Source organism: Nycticebus coucang, chromosome 19, assembly GCF_027406575.1.
Source record: "Nycticebus coucang isolate mNycCou1 chromosome 19, mNycCou1.pri, whole genome shotgun sequence".
In the NCBI taxonomy this organism is placed as follows: domain Eukaryota; kingdom Metazoa; phylum Chordata; class Mammalia; order Primates; family Lorisidae; genus Nycticebus; species Nycticebus coucang.
Window position 1 is genome coordinate 11852373 of NC_069798.1, and position 15982 is coordinate 11868354.

The 15982-nt window shown below is 46.3% G+C and overlaps 1 protein-coding gene across 1 annotated transcript; it reads right to left on the reverse strand.

Moving 5' to 3' along the window:
- Positions 1-6678: 6678 nt before the first annotated feature.
- ADCYAP1 (adenylate cyclase activating polypeptide 1) lies at positions 6679-14328 on the reverse strand. Its single transcript, XM_053571953.1, is given in 8 exon segments — positions 6679-9372; positions 10454-10552; positions 10999-11130; positions 13283-13393; positions 13721-13832; positions 13835-13909; positions 13912-14013; positions 14214-14328. Coding segments are annotated over 8 exon segments (936 nt in total). The 3' UTR covers positions 6679-9182.
- Positions 14329-15982: the final 1654 nt, after the last annotated feature.

A 15982-nucleotide genomic window follows, 5' to 3' on the forward strand; every position in this document is an offset into this window, starting at 1 on the left:
GAGATCAGCCTGAGCAACAGCAAGACCCTGTCTCTATTAAAAGTAGAAAACCTGAGGCAAGAGGATTGCTTGAGAACTTGAAGTTGCTATGAATTATAATGCCACAGCACTCTTGTCGGGGCACCAGAGTGAGACTCTGTCCCTAAATCAATCAATCAATCAATCAATCAATCAAATCTGTACTGAACACATGCAGACTTTTTCTGGTCATTATCCCTAAATAATGCAGTGAACAACTATTTATACAGTATTTGGGTATTACAAGTAATATAGAGATAATGTAAAGTATATGGCAGATAGCCACAGGCTATATGCAAGTACTACTTCATTTTGTATCAGAGATGTGAGCATCCTTAGATTTTGGCATTTGAGGGAGGCTCTGGAACAATCCCCCATAGATATAAAGGGACAACTGTGTTGAGTTTAGGTACCCACTGGATGTCCGGGTGAATATGTCAGTGAGGCATTTGAACTCTCTTATAAAGTTCATAGAATTGGAAGTCATCAGACCATCAGACCGCGCAGATGAGATTATCCCAGGTAAAAGTACAGCCCTAAGAGAAATGGGGAAGGATGGTAAGAACATGAGGCCATCTCCATTAAAGAACAAAAAGGAAGCAATGTAAAAGACTGAAAAAGAGGCAGAAAGATATGGGGTGTGGGGGACAGCTGAGTATCAGGAACAAATGAAAAGAAAATTTTAGAAGTGAAGGAAATACGGCCAGGCGTATTGGCTCACACCTGTTATCCTAGCACTCCAGGAGGCTGAAGTAGGTAGATCACTTGAGCTCAGGAGTTCGAGACCAGTCTGAGCAAGAGCCAGACCCCATCTATACCAAAAATACAAAAATTCGCTGCAATAAAAAATAGCCGGGCGTTGTGGCAGGCACCTGTAGTCCCAGCTACTCGGGAGGCCGAGGCAAGAGGATTGCTCAAGCCCAAGAGTTTGGGGTTGCTGTGAGCTATGATGCCCCAGCACTCTATCCAGGGTGATAGAGTGAGATTCTGTCTCAAAAAAGTGAAGGAAATACTAGAAAGAGATAATATAGAATGGGAACCACAAAGATATAGGAAAACTGAATATGGAGAAATTTCAGCAAAGCCTTAAAAGAAATACAGACAACAAGAAACTGAGGTGGGAACTTAAAGTAGAAAAAACGGATAGAACTAAAAGGAAAGAAACCGGGGAAGTTTTGTTTTGTTTTTGCTTGTTTTTGGAAAATGGGAAGCAAAGTCCACAGTGAAGTCAGGAGGGCGGGATGGGCTGAGGATCCAGAAGGGAGAAGCAACTGAACACAGGAAATGGAAACAGGCCCTGACAGGAGAAGAGTCCATTGTAAATCCTACAGACATGGGCAATCATGAATTTATAGTAGACTGGAACCAAAACAGACCCAAGATGTTTCCCAATAGCCCTCAGCAACTGGGGAAAAGCACATGGGTGGACTGGGCCAAGTCTGAGAAGTGTAAAGGAGAGTGTGACAAAAATGATCAGGGAGTGAATGCCGTTAGGGTCCAGGGAAGGTCATTAAACTGCTTCTAGATGGGTGAGGAAGACATCAAAGGGAGAAAGCTAAGGGCCAGGCTCAGTGGCTCACACCTGTAATCCCAGCACTCTGGGAGGTCGAGGCAGGTGGATTGCCTGAGTTCACAGGTTCGAGACCAGCCTGAGCCAGAGCAAGACCTCATCTCTAAAAATAGCCAGGCATTGTGGCAATGCCTGTAGTTCCAGCTACTCAGGAGCTGAGGCAAGAGGATCCCTTGAGCCCAAGAGTTTGAGGTTGCTGTGAGCTATGACGCCAAGGTACTCTACCAAGGGCAACAAAATAAGACTCTAACTCAAAAAAAACAAAAAAAAAAAAGGGAGAAAGTGGCAGGAAGCGTGGGGAAATGGAGGGCAGGGTGTAGTAGGCTGGGGTCTGCGGTGTTATGAGGAGAGTTTTGTGGGTTTGGGGGCAGCAGAGATGGAACAACAGCTCATCCTCAGAATTCCAAACTCTCAAAGAGCAGTTCTAAGGCACTGGTAATCCCAAGTGTTATTGTTGGTGGCAAAAGACGGTGAGAACACTTCCAAAAATATTTCTTACTGCAATTAAAACCAGTTGTGAGGGTTCACTTCTAGATACTCTACAATATTTAAATATTGGAAAGTTAAGGTAAAACTTTAGCAGAGGGTGTGAAGTCTTTGGAACACTGGTGCCCTGGAACTTCGAAAACTTCCTGTTGCCTGGAACCTCTAAAGACCAGTCTTAACACTTGCCTGGATTCTAAAGAAAAATGACCAAGCCAATCTGAGTTGGGTCTCCACACAGGTCCTGACCGATATTACAAATGACAAACAAACAAAAATTGGCCTGAGCAATGAAGGAGATTTATTGGTTTATTTAACAGGAAAATCTTGGGGTCTTTCTGGCTTCAGAGTTGGTTTGATTCGGGGCTCTGTGATGTTGTCAGGAATACATATTTTCCTGTCACTTCTCTGTGTCTTCACCCCCACTGCAGGGCTGGCTTCTTTTTTATTTGAGACAGAATCTCACTATATCGCCCTCAGTAGAGTCCCATGACATCAACGCTCACAGCAACCTTAAAACTCTTGCACTTAAGTAATTCTCTTGCCTCAGTCCCCCAAGTAGCTGGGACTACAGGCGCCCACCACAGTGCTGGGCTATTTTTTTGTTGTAGTTGTCATTATTGTTTAGCAGGCCAGCCAGGTTGGAACCCCCCCAGCTCCGGTGTATGTGGCTGGTGCTGTAACCACTAAGCTATGAGCACCAAGGCAAGGCTGGCTTCTTGTATGGTGTGCTACATTATAGAACACACCATGCAGAAGCAAAGAAAAGACTTCTTTCTCAGAAGCCTCTAAAAAATATTCCTCTCTAATCTCACTGTTCTAAAATGGACTGAAGGCCAAGCCATGAACTGTTGACAGGGGATGCAATAATCCTACTAGTTATATCTAAAAGTGTAGTTATGATCCTCATAAAATCCATGCCCTGAATGAGGAAGTGTTAATCAAGCAAAAATCAGCATAGTTAAGAAGAGAAAAAACTGTGCACAGATACACATCATACTATTTTATTTGTGGTTTATAGGCAATATGTCTCTCTGAATTGGGATTTTATAATATACAGCAAAGACATAGCTAAGGAGAATATTAACTTAGGCCAGATGACATCACCTACTATAATGTTAAACCGTTAAAAAATATTTCATTAGTCTTTTTCCTGTCTTATGAACTCATGTTTCAAATTACATTTAAGTTGATGGAGGAAGTTTCTTCAACAGATATAGATAACCACTCTGTTAATTATTATTTTGAGGGCTGTCCAGTTCCCACTCTGCATCTCAAGATATCCTTTTTCCTTTATTCTAAGAAAAAGTATTACTGTCTTGAGGCATAAGGTGAATTCTCTTTAGTTTGAAAATATGATTCTTTTGGGCGGCGCCTGTGGCTCAGTCGGTAGGGCGCCGGCCCCATATACCAAGGGTGGCGGGTTCAAACCCAGCCCCGGCCAAACTGCAACAACAAAAAAAAAATAGCCGGGCGTTGTGGCGGGCGCCTGTAGTCCCAGCTACTCGGGAGGCTGAGGCAAGAGAATCGCCTAAGCCCAGGAGTTGGAGGTTGCTGTGAGCTGTGTGAGGCCACGGCACTCTACCGAGGGCCATAAAGTGAGACTCTGTCTCTACAAAAAGAAAAAAGAAAATATGATTCTTTTTTTATCAGAATGATAACATCAAAACCTGTGTAGCTTGAGTCTACGGCAACCTTTTGCCTATATGAGAATTTACAGTTCATTTTATCCTATGGCAGAAAAACACCTAATTAATTTGGCATTCTTTTCCATGTAGCTTTTCCTGGAGGGAGATCTGGTTTGATTCATGATGATTGCCTGATTAATGAGTTAATTTTATTTCCTATATATCCTTTGCAGCTGTCCTATTAGAATAAGGGGTAAATGTCATGCGGGATCCTGCAAGTCCTTTGGTTATTTCAGTCACTCATAAAAGATATTCCTTATGTTCCCAGAAGTGTCCTGGTCACTGAAGTGCAATATATCATCCATGCCCTCCAGGAGGTCATCCACCAGAGGAGGCAAGCCATGCACTTACAAAACAGCTAAGGAATAGGGGAGAGCAGGATGGAATTAAAGGTGAAAAGTGGCAATACAGAGAGTAAGGGTCACAGGAAAACAGTACAGGAGACGGCTGGGGAGTGAAGATAATTGTGGCACTGAGAGGTGAAGGGAGATTCCTAGAAAAGCCAGACTTGAGTTGGACTTTACAGAATACTGAGGTTGAGTAGACATCTCAGGCACGGAGGGGATGGATGGGAGTTGAAAGGGAGCATTCACATTTCAAAGACTGGCAAGAACCTGTCCTTCTACAGAGAGAGGACGTGGTTGGAAAACAAATATGTAGGACTGACTACTGAAGAACCTTGAATATTATGACAACGGAGGCTCAGAGAGAGATGACACTAAGCAGGAGCTAAAACTACCTGATTGAAGGGGGAATGACAAAGGCCAGGATGACCAGCTACAAGCTGATGTAAGAATCCAGTGGTGAGGCAGTAAGCGGAAGGGGCAGCCAGTATCTGCCTTCTTCAAAGAAGATAGCAACAAAAGAGAAAGGGGTGGACTTGATCTTGGTTTCCAGTCTTGTAAGGGTGTCAACAATAGGGTTGAGTCAGAGTGGATGTCCAAGGGAAATCCTGTAAAGAGTTGGGGGTGAGGGAGTAAATACATTAAAACCAAATCAGGATATAATGCAATTGGAATAGACTTCTGAAGCCCCAGAATTTCCTCTAGCTAGCTACACCAGTTCTCTCTTTTATAGCAACAATCTCCTAGTCATGTGGTTAAATCTTTTGGACCCTGGAGGATCACTCCGTTTCCAGAAACCCCTCCAATAGAGAGGTCCAACCAGAGTGTACAAATAAAATAATGCTAACTAGTGGTCTTAATGACCTAAATACCGTAATTTTCAAAAATCCTAATGTCCATCCTGGGAGACTATGGCTCACTGGTGTGTTTGTTACTATGTGCGGGTAACATGACCTGTCGCCTGTTTAACATGAAGAAAACATCCAGCTCCAGCACATGTATGTACCCACCTATGTCACCAAATTCTAAATGTAGGCAGCCTCAAATTTTAGTACACATTAATCTAGGTCTTTTATGTAAAATCATATTCACTGATTCTGATGGAGCCCTCTACTTTACATTATTAATCGCCCCAGATTATCCTGCGTCAGTTCAGAAGAACACTCTTTGAATAAATGCTAACTCCCACATGTTCGTCAAGCTCTCTTGACCCGTGTGCTTGGGCCATTCCAGGTGTTTAATAAATATGTATTGTACTGAATTCGTGTTACCAGCCCAACAGCAATAAGGCACCTCCATGGCTTCTTAAATACCCAAATATGTGAAGTCTTCCCAAGAAAATCCATAATTTGAGTTATTCCACGTAAGTAACTTGTTATGTACATGAACTTCATTTGAAGTTGGCCAAGTCTAGGCCTTGTCTTTACTTTCTTACAAGTCTCTAGCCCCAACCAAATAAATTCGCTTTCTTCATTTTTCCATTCATCACACTAGTGACTCCTTGGGGAGAAGGGGGCATTCAAGATGGATAAAAAGTCCTTGTCCAATAAAATCCTATGTAAATATGAACCATATTATATTCTTTTTTTTTGTTTTTCACTTACTACAAATGGAATTTCTACACTGTGGGCTCCTTCCTATCTAATTCTGGGCCTTAAGTACTGAGCTAAATTCTGAAGATTATTTTTGAATCCTTGCTGGTCCTTTGATACCACTATAAACATATTCATTGATTTATTATAGGAAACATTGATTTATTTTGAATGGAAATCTGGTGTTTTAAATTAAATGGTGTGTGACTTATTGTAAGTGACTTTCAATACCTTTATTTTTAATCCAGAAATAGTCAAAGGCTCAAAAAAACACACCACTAGAGAATTTATGGGAATTTCATACAAAGACTTTGCTTTAAAGTCTGTGAATAGGAAATACTAAGTACACAATCTGCAAATGATTTTTTATGTTTTGTCCTAGGTTTCAAAGTATATTTTATTTTAAAGGTATCTGATTAAATTTCTACTTGCTTGTGTTCTTATTCCTTCTACTCAAAACATTTTAGTCAGAGATATAGTTGTTTTATTTCCCTAAATACATTTTAAGACCTCCAAAACTGATTATCATTTTTATACAAAATTTTATCCAGAACAATTTAGTCTGCAGTGACTTATGAAAGAACAAGGTTAAACAGCTATCATATTTTAGAAGCGTAACGAACGTTCCAACGCTGTCTCCCACCACTGCCTAGTAACCTTCTGGATAGTGAGCAATGTATGTGCACACTAGGGGATGGAAATTAATCTAAATTATGCATCTTATAAATGTTCCAGCATCCACGCCTATTTATGAGCTTAAAATCTTCTTAGGCATCTTCATCTGAGTAGCTACTTTAAGTTTTTAGTTGACTCAAGTAACCCATCAAGCAGATATTAAAGTACAATTTATGAAAATATATGGAAGCTGAGATATATATTCCAGACGTGAAAGATCTTATGGTTGCTAAAGAAATAGAATACTTTAAGAGATTTTAAAGTAGTTATTTCCTGAATGTCTTTTTTTCTCCAAACATTAGACCAAGTTGCATTGTTTACAAAAATTTATTCATACAAATTTTACACACTTTATATAACAGTTATCAAAGACCTAGTTATAGATATCAAGTGTGTAATACTTGGTTAAGATGTTTTTATAATCAGCTGAACACAAAATAAGAGCTTCAAGACTAACATCTACCTAAATGATCACTATATCATAAATCTGCTCCAGTTTAGTAAGGCTCTTGGCATTTCTAAAAAGTATACAAAAGATTAAACTGGGTGATCACTGTAAAATGCTTGCAACTAGCCACGGGAACACTAAATTAGACTTCATAAATAAAAGGTGAACTAGAACCCTATTTTACCACTAACAGCTGACACAAATACAGAAAACTCTGCCCATTATCCAAGAAACGAATAATTAAGACTAAATGCAAGCTGATGTGTTGCAGCATCGTAGGGCCACTAAATAGCCATCTGTGATTCGTGGCGATTTAAAAGGCGAAGAAAGGCACTAAAGCTGCAAACCGCATCCCGTGTCACATTGCCTGAGGAGACTGCAGAATTAAAGAAAGATTGATCCTGTGCTCAGGACTCAGGCATAGATCGAATGCCTCTGTTTTCACTGTTTGCAATGTGATCTCCTGGCAGCATCCATCCCACCTGGGAATGCAAATCCAATTCTGTTTTCTTTGATTTATGACTTCATACTGATCAAATCCATAAAGGAAGAAGAAAGGTCTTTTAAACGTTACAAGCTAATGTTTAATTTTTTTCTTCTTCTTTTCTTTTTTCTATTTTCTTTTTTTCTACAAAAGACCTATGCTTGAAATTGGGGAGACTGGCTGGCTGGCTGGTTTGTTGCTGCTTGATCTGGTTGCTGTGTGAAGGTTCTTTTATTTATAAAGATTACTCTATATGTTCAAGGAGTTGACAGGAAACAGGCATGCTTTCTTTAGCCAAGAAAGAATACAAGGGTAGGTTCTCAGGGTCTGCTGGAGCTTGCTTACCTCACTCTTGATCACAGACCTAAGATAGTACTCATACATATGAAGAAGAGGCTCAAATGATTTATCAGCAAAACTGAGCAACATGTGAACACTACACATTCTAATATGACAAAGGTTGGTTTTATGAAATCAATTTTACTAAGCAATAAGCCATACTGTAGAAAAATACATTTTACCTACAAACTCAATAAACAAGAAACAAAAGTTCATATTCAGTGCATAATTACTTAGTAGCTACACAGGGGTTCATAAATTTTACAATAAGTGCTTGCACCAAACAACGGAAGGGAAAAAAGTGACAAGTATTCACAAGTTTAAGGGAAGTGAATGAAAAAACGGTAAACAGTATTTAAACAGCGCAGGAGGGCAGGAAAGAGGAGTCTCCAGAAAACCACAAAGGAAAGGGCTACTAGCTCCTCCAGAGGAGGGTTCAAAGGGAGGATCCTGGCCATTTCACAAGATGAGTAGCATGGACAGCACTGGAGAAAAACACATTGTACTTTGCATCCATTTCCAACACCAAGCGCCCAAAGGCAGTCAGGCGGTGGACCAGGTGGGACTGAACTTGCCCTCAGCTTCCCAGACCCAGGGCAGCCTCAGACCAGTCCCTCTCCAGGGTCCTCCCCTCGCCCCACTGCCCTATGCTCTGCCTTTTCCAATACATCTCTTTTCCTTCATTTTTTTTTCCAATTGCCTTAATATTGGAATATTAGGTTCCCTGACAAATCAGGAAGTACAGAAAAGAGAGCTTTCTATCCAAGCTTCCCTATTCTGTACAATTCTCAACTCTTCCCCCAGGGAAGGGTGAGAATTCTGGGGAGAAGCGCAATTTGGATTGAGCTGTTGTTTTATCAGGAGAATTTTCTTCTGGGCTGAGAGTCTGAAGTGAAAACAAGTACACGTAAAAGTAGATCAAAGAAAGCAGAAGTATTGAAATTGCCACCCAACCAGGGGGACAGTGCCCAGTTAAATTAGGCTGGGATTGAATCAGCCTGCCCCAAAGACTCACTGGGAAAGAATGCCGTCAGCAAGTCTCCAAATCATTACTTCAAAATCTCCCCAGAGCAGGGCGTCTTTGTTTATGTACAGTAGCAAAGGGTCAGTATTAACATCTTCAGACCTGTCGTGGATAAAAATACTATCCTTTGAATTCCAGTTTACAAAAATAGGAGTAATATTCAAAACAATGATTGTCTATTTTCTATTTATTTTATATAAAAACATAAACAGCTCAGGCGAATTTTTAATCCTTGTGCACACTTGATTTGAACTGCTCTCTATTATACTTATATATATATACACTCTTTTTATATATTTATAATATATATATCAATAATTGGTCCACAAAGTATATCTGTGCATTCTCTAGTGCTTTGTAAAAAGAAAAACAATATTATTATCAAAATATCCATTTAATGGCTTTACTTCATACATACATACATGTTTGGATAGGACACACGAGCGATGACTGTTCAGTTTGGAAAACGACTTTTCACTGTCAGGGTTGTATACACAGGGTAACTGGTAACTCATCGCTACAAATACGCTATTCTGCGTCCTTTGTTTTTAACCCTTTGTTTATACCTTTTCCCTAGGACAGCAGCCAAGTATTTCTTGACAGCCATTTGTTTCCTGTAGCGACTGTAGCTGTCCGTAAAGATTCCGTCGGAGTGGCGTTTGGAGAGCGGCTCCGAGTCGTCCTCCGCGCCGCGGCTTAGACTCCCACTGCAAAGAGAGGGGTCGGGAGAGGGTGGCGGGGCGGAAGACACAAGTTCAATAGCTGCTGGGAGCAGGCGGGCCCCACCCCACGCGGGCGTCCTGCAGAAGAGCGCCGAGCGTGCGCTGCCGACCGCGCCCCTCCCTCTGCCAGGATGTGGCCGTGGGGAGGGCTGAGCTGGAACCCTCAGCTCCTCCCTCCAGCCCAGGATTTCCTGGCACCAGGTCCTTACAGAAGCGGCCCGTGAAGAGAGCCAGGCGAACGGCAGGCGATTTAAGTCTAACCTTTCTCCAAACGCTATCCTTTGAGATTGGACCATCCGTGCGTTTGCGCTAAATTGCCCTAACCGTATCTCTCCATCCCGACGTACAGAGAATATAACCACGGGCCCTGATGCCACATTGGCTGCCGCCGCGGAGTTTGCAGCGATCTTTAAATCATACTCACACATTAGCACCCCTCCCCTTCCGCACGCTAAGTTGAAAAACGTGATAATAATATAAGTCGACAGGCTGTAGGCAATATTTTTCACCGCATGAATTATTCATTGCGAAAATGTAATCTGTTTTCCCATGGGCTTTATTAAAATGTTGCCTTCTGCTGAGATACGTTTCTCGCAAGCCCTGTGCTCTGGGTTGGTGTGGCGTGAGCAAGAACTATTTGTTTCCCTAAGTGTCCAAATTTGGTGATTTGTTTATTTCAATTTCGATTTTCAGTAAATGTAGCCACCCCTCCCACCAAAAAAGGCAAGCTCAGAGGAAATCATAGCAATTCCTCCGGGAAGCTTGAAGGTTCTGAATGACTGGGAGGGTGGGGAGCTGTTAGCGTTCTCTTTATCCTAACGAATCAAACTCCGCCAGTCTCCTGCCTTCTTCCCCTCTCCCCAGATCCTCAGCTCTCCGGCCAAATTTAAGGTTGCACTTCAAAATTCCCGCTTGCGACTTGCGGCGGTACCCAGGCTCACCGCAGCCCAGACTCGCCCCGGAGACCTGGAAGCCTCGCCGCCCTCCCTGCGCGCGCGCCCCGCACAGACACCCCTCCAGGCGCGCGCACGGCCCGGCGCCAGTTAACTCTTTCACAAACTCTTACCCTACGCCCTTGGCCACCAGCGACTGCAGGTACTTCCTGGCCGACAGCTGGTCCAGCACTTTGCGGTAGGCCTCATTAAGGATCCCAAGAGCCATATCTCTAACCAGGAGGCAAAAGCGTCCCAGAGTCACTGCGTCTGCCGCCAAGTGGCCGAGACGCCCCTGCAGGGCATGCGCACCCCTCCGCGTTCTGGAAGGCTAGGGGAAACCCCTAGAGCTACAGAACTCGCTATTAACTCCCTTGGGATGTTCCCAAGGGTGACTGCTAGGCTTGCGAGTTAGTCCTGGCCTCTGGGGGAACGGCAGATGTGGGATCTGGGCTCCTGATTCCACTCACTGAGCCACGCACCATTCAGTCCCCATGCGGCCCTCAGGTCCACAGAGACCCGCCCGCTACTAATTTTCTGTCGCTCCCACAGGATCTGTCTAGGGAGAAGAAAGGCTTAAGGACTTTATGAGGAAAGAATAAAGGAAGCACCTGCTCAGCGGGCCACCACGCTGCCCTTCCCGCCCCCGCAGTCCCCGGGCGCCAACCCCGGGTGGTACCTCCTTTGAGCCGGGTAGTACAGCGCGTAGGCGTCCTGCAGCGCGGAGGCGGGGCTCCCTGCGGCCGGCGGGTCCGGGTCGTAGAAGTCCTGCAGCGGGTTTCCGTCCTGGTCGTAAGCCTCGTCCTCCGGCCTGCCGGGTAGCCGCGGACAGAAGGAGTGTTTAGTATAAGTCCCTCCCCAACTCTGCAAGGACCCAAAAAAAGGGGCTGCAATGATTTTCCTTCTTCACAAAGCTCCCCCAGGGAGAACGGTCCTTTCCTCCTGGACAGGGGCAGGGGCGGAGGAAAGGAGGAGGGAACAGAAATTGCTAGCTTGCCAAGACACTCATCCAACCCTTCTTTTGCGGATAAAAGGTCGCTCAGGGGCATCGCGATCTCAACGAGCAACAGGAAACCCGAGCGTCTCAGAGGACCGCACTCACCTGGCCAATGAAAAGGACCGCCCCTTCCCCTCCTGGCGCCCGAATCTCCCCCAAAGTAGCAAGGGGCAGGGAAGAGAAAGCCCTAGGGGAGACTTCGCTGACCGACACGAAGACCCGAACTGGGAGGCCTCGGGTGCCAGCGAGAGGATGGCTTGGTGGGGGTGTGCAGCGATCACCTCCAGCAGCCACCCCCCATCCCAGCCTCCAAACCCAGGGGAGCCCTTCCCAGCGCAGATGTAGGTCACGGAGAACCTCCAGCGTCTATTTTGGGCAGGAGAGGATCTGGCAGGAACATGAATAATAGATGCCCCTAAACTTAGCCAATTTGGCGGCGGTTCACAAGGGTTGTATCCACGCCCTCCTGTGCCTCTCGCCCGGGGAAAGTGCCAGCCACACGGGAATTTGGAAATAGCTAGGGGTGAAATGAGGAGGCTTTTAAAATCCACTAAATAAACAGTTCGCGCTAATCTGTTGTCAATAGCGGGGCCCCATTTCAACCCTGGAGCGCAGAGAAGGGGTCAACAGGAGACTAAGAGCCAGCGCGGGCACTCGGCGACCTCACAGGCGCCTTCTCCTGCCTCCATCCGTGAAGTAAGACGTGTAGGGGTGGGTTAAAACACAAACCTTTCTCCCTTTGGACCCCTGGGGAGGCTTGGCATGCAGCCAAGGCAAGTAGCACTCTTTAGGCGAGGTTAGAGTCCTACTTCGTTACTTCGCTGGCCTGTCCCCATCTTTGGAGAGACCGGGCAAGACCAGCACGCCCCTCGGCACTCTCCGCACCCAGCCTTTCTTTGGCGACGAGCCTCAGCCCTGGCCCAGGTACCCTGAACCCCGGGTCTGTCTGGCTTCTGCCCTGCTCCGAGCCCAGCTGGAGGAATCCTATTACAGAAGCCAGAGCCCATCGCTCCGGCCACATTCGTGGTCAGCGGCCCCCTAAACACAAACGTTCTTGGGCACGGCTGGTAGGATCAGCCTGGAGAACAGAACGCGCGCTCCTCGCTGCCCCGGCGCCGCGGCGCACGCTGCACTGCCCAGGTCGCTTCCACCGTCCTGCACGCAGGCCGGCGACTCTGGGGCTGCCCCAGGAACCCAGGCAGCGCGGACCGGTTAGAAATCAGGGGTTAAGAAAGAAGCCCGGCGTCTCCCCTCCCGTGCGGGCAGGGCTGTCCTCCCGGGCCGGCCTGCCTGCCGGCTTTCTTTCCTTTTGCTCCTTGCATCTGTTTTTCTCCCTCCCTGGTATTGTCTTCTGTCAAGTCGCTTTTCCTCAATCGTGCCGGGCCAACACCCTACACCCCCAAGGAAATCAGGGACTCCATATACAGTTGCAACCCAGACCACTTGGAAGGAAGCTCTTCAAGGGAAAGACTTCGAATGAGGTGAAGGGGAAGGGCGGAGGAGAGACAGGGAGACCCCGCCCCATAGTCCAGTACTAGCTACAACAAAGCCAAGTGCGAAGGAGCTTCACGCTCAGCCCCCGACCTGGCTACAAAGCTAAACTTCTCCTAACTCATCCAAAGAATAAGTAAAAGAACCAAGCTGGGGCCCTGCTCTGCCCACCTACCTCGGGCCAGGCTGGGGGAGGGGAGGTTTCTCCCCCAGCCTGAAGCTCCGTCTCTCGGCTCGGGCCACCGCGCTGCCCAGGGCTGGGGGAGGGGCGTCGAGCCGCGGCGGAGCCGGCCAGACCCTCCGGCTTAGCTCCCCTCCCGGACCCACCGCCCGGCCCAGGCTGGCAGAGCCGCCCTGGGGGCGTAGGGGACGTCGCTAGTAGTCTGGACCCGGGGAACTGCGGGCGCAGACCGTGAGGAGGTGTTCGTGGAGAGGAAGCCCCAGCGCCGGCTCGCCCCGGACGGCCGGCACCTACCTGATCCCGGGAAACCGGAGCCCGGCGGCGGCAGGTGAGCAGGAGACGCTGCTGTGCAGTATCAGCCCGTAGATCAGCAGGGCCAACCTCGCGCCGCTACACATGGTCGTTCTGCGCAAGACGGCCAAGAGAGCACACGGCTGTGAGGACGCCCCTGGCCTTGCACCCTCCACCACCCCCCCAAAAAAAAACTCCCGAAGCTCGGGGGGAAGTACGGAGTCAAGCTCCAGCCCCCGGTGTACCTCTGAGTGATGGCGGCCGCGCGCCCTGCCACTTCTCGCTTGCTATACTTAGAAAAAATTATATTTGTATAGACTCAGCACTCCGTAACTAGCCAAACCTGGTGCGCAGGAAGGCTAACTCGCATCCTGGTGCGGATGCCGTGACGGCATCGGTGGTCAGGGGAGTCGTTTGGTTCGGAAGGTGTGTTTCCCTTACCATTCAACTCTTATCGCTGCCAGGAGGGGGTCTGCTGCCAAGGAGGACGGCGGGCAAGGGGCTCCTTCAAGTTTCTGCGCCGGAGTCACAGCCCGAGAGGCATCACCGTCTGCGTGGGTGCCTGAGAAGAAGCCGCAGGAACGAGCAGGAGCTTCAGGAGGAGCTGGGGGACTTGTTTGCTGCAGCTATATTCCGTTCAAAAGTTTGTAGACGCACAGAACTAGGAGGGAGCGTGACGCCGAGAGCAGAAGCGAGGAGAGAGATGTTCAAAAATGAAAAGAGGAGGCGACAGGCTAAAATGCGGAGGGGGGAGCAAAGTGGCTGCCAGTGCTCCGGGAGAGAGAAGAGATGGTTAAGGAAAAGAGGAAGAGTCGGAGAAGAAGGGAAGGGCAGAAGGGGAGAAGGCCGGGGTGGGTGCCCTCCTTGCGAGCCGCAGTTCAGGCAGCTTCGAGAGTCGGCGGCGCCTTCCCTGCTCTGAGGTCCCGCTGGCTGCGTCTGAAGCTGCGGCTTCTGCTGCTGTCAGTAACCGGCCTTCTGCTTGTATTTATAAGTGCAGTTAGCAAAAATCTATCCGAACCTGGTTTTAGGAGAGCCCTCTTTGTCAACATCTGTCTGCCTATTGCCTTTAAGGACAGAATATTTTGTTGCACTGTTGTGCTCCGATTTTTATTCATGAAATGACTTCCTTTTTTTTTTTTTTTCAGTCACGTAATGATCGGGTATCAGAAAAAGACGTCAGCATCGAAGTCCCTCAAGGAACATATTAACTATTCTGTGCTGTCTGTCCTTGTGGATGATAAGATCCGGAGTCATCGACTTCTCATAAACACCTTTCGCTCATACGATCCAATTTTTAAGAAGTCCAATTGTTTTGATGGTTTTCAATTTCACCCATTTCTCAAGGACAGGTAAAGAACTTGTAGAAATTCAAGGATGGTGAAGTTATGTTTGGGACTATATCCTTACTATTTCTCTTTACTGTTTCGTCAAGAGAGCTCTGGTCTCTGGAATTAAGCACCATCAAGCTCTCCTATTAATAAATTTAATTTAGTTCTCCTAATTTCTTGCGTATGTTCTTTCAGATAAACCATTAAATGTGGAAGTCGTTTTGTTTTTTAAAGGGAAGTCTTGGAAGATTTTCAGTAAATCTCTAATGAGTCTGGCTGCGTTGACAGTCGGGCTGAGCAGATTGATTGGAGTTAGGTCCCCAGCAGAGGCCTATGGAGCTGTCCAGGCTCTAGGTGCTGAAGTGCCCGGTCACAAATGCTACAAGCTTTGAAAATTGCCACTGGTTTAATTTTTCACCAGAGCCTCTAAATCTGAAAATTTTGCAGTGTTACTGTTAATGTGGCGATTTATTGGCCAAATCATCCCCCCATTCAGATACATCCCCTCTCTATGAATGCCCTAACGCTGAGAATGGTCCTGCTCTTTGCCTAGATTCCAGTAAAGAGGATCCCGTTAGACTTGGTTTGGGAAACCCTTGATGGCCTGTTTGGGCACCATCACACTTTCTGTGGCTCTTACTGACTTTAAAAAATAAAACTGGCTGGGCACAGTGGCTCACGCCTGTAATCAAAGCACTCTCAGAGGCCAAGGCAGGCAGGTGGATTGCCTGAGCTCACGAGATAGAGACCAGCCTGAGCAAAAGCTAGACCCCATCTCTACTAAAAATAGAAAAACTGTGGCAAGAGAATCACTTGAGCCCAAGAGTTGGAAGTTGATGTGAGCTATGACACCACGGCACTCCACCCAGGGTGACAGCTTGAGACTCTGTCTCAAAAGAAAAAAAGGAAATTGCCAAATTGTGTTTTCCATAAGAATTGAAAATTGAAGAATGTGGGGGTGAAAAACATGTTTTTTTCCCACTTTATTTACAATGTGAGCTCTGTTTAAGGAAATACAGATGGGCTAGGAAATCATGAGGATTCCCAGTACAAGTTCACTTACTGGTGGTTTCTAACAGGAATCCCTCAATTGGGAATGGTTAATTTTTTTAATGAAAATGATATGGAAAGAAGAAAGCAAAAAGGGAAAACTACATCCACTCAGACTTCCAAGTCCCTCCGTAATTTAAGAAGATACATAAATGTCATCTCCAGTAAGAGAAGTGGGGTCTATTTCTTTTAAAAAGGAAACAGAGCCATCAATAACCATTAGTGTGCATTTTAATTATTTGGATCTTACACAAAAACTAGAGGAAATGACAATTTAGTGGGAGGGTTTCCTGTTACTGTGATTTGGATCTAGTGTTTAAATAAG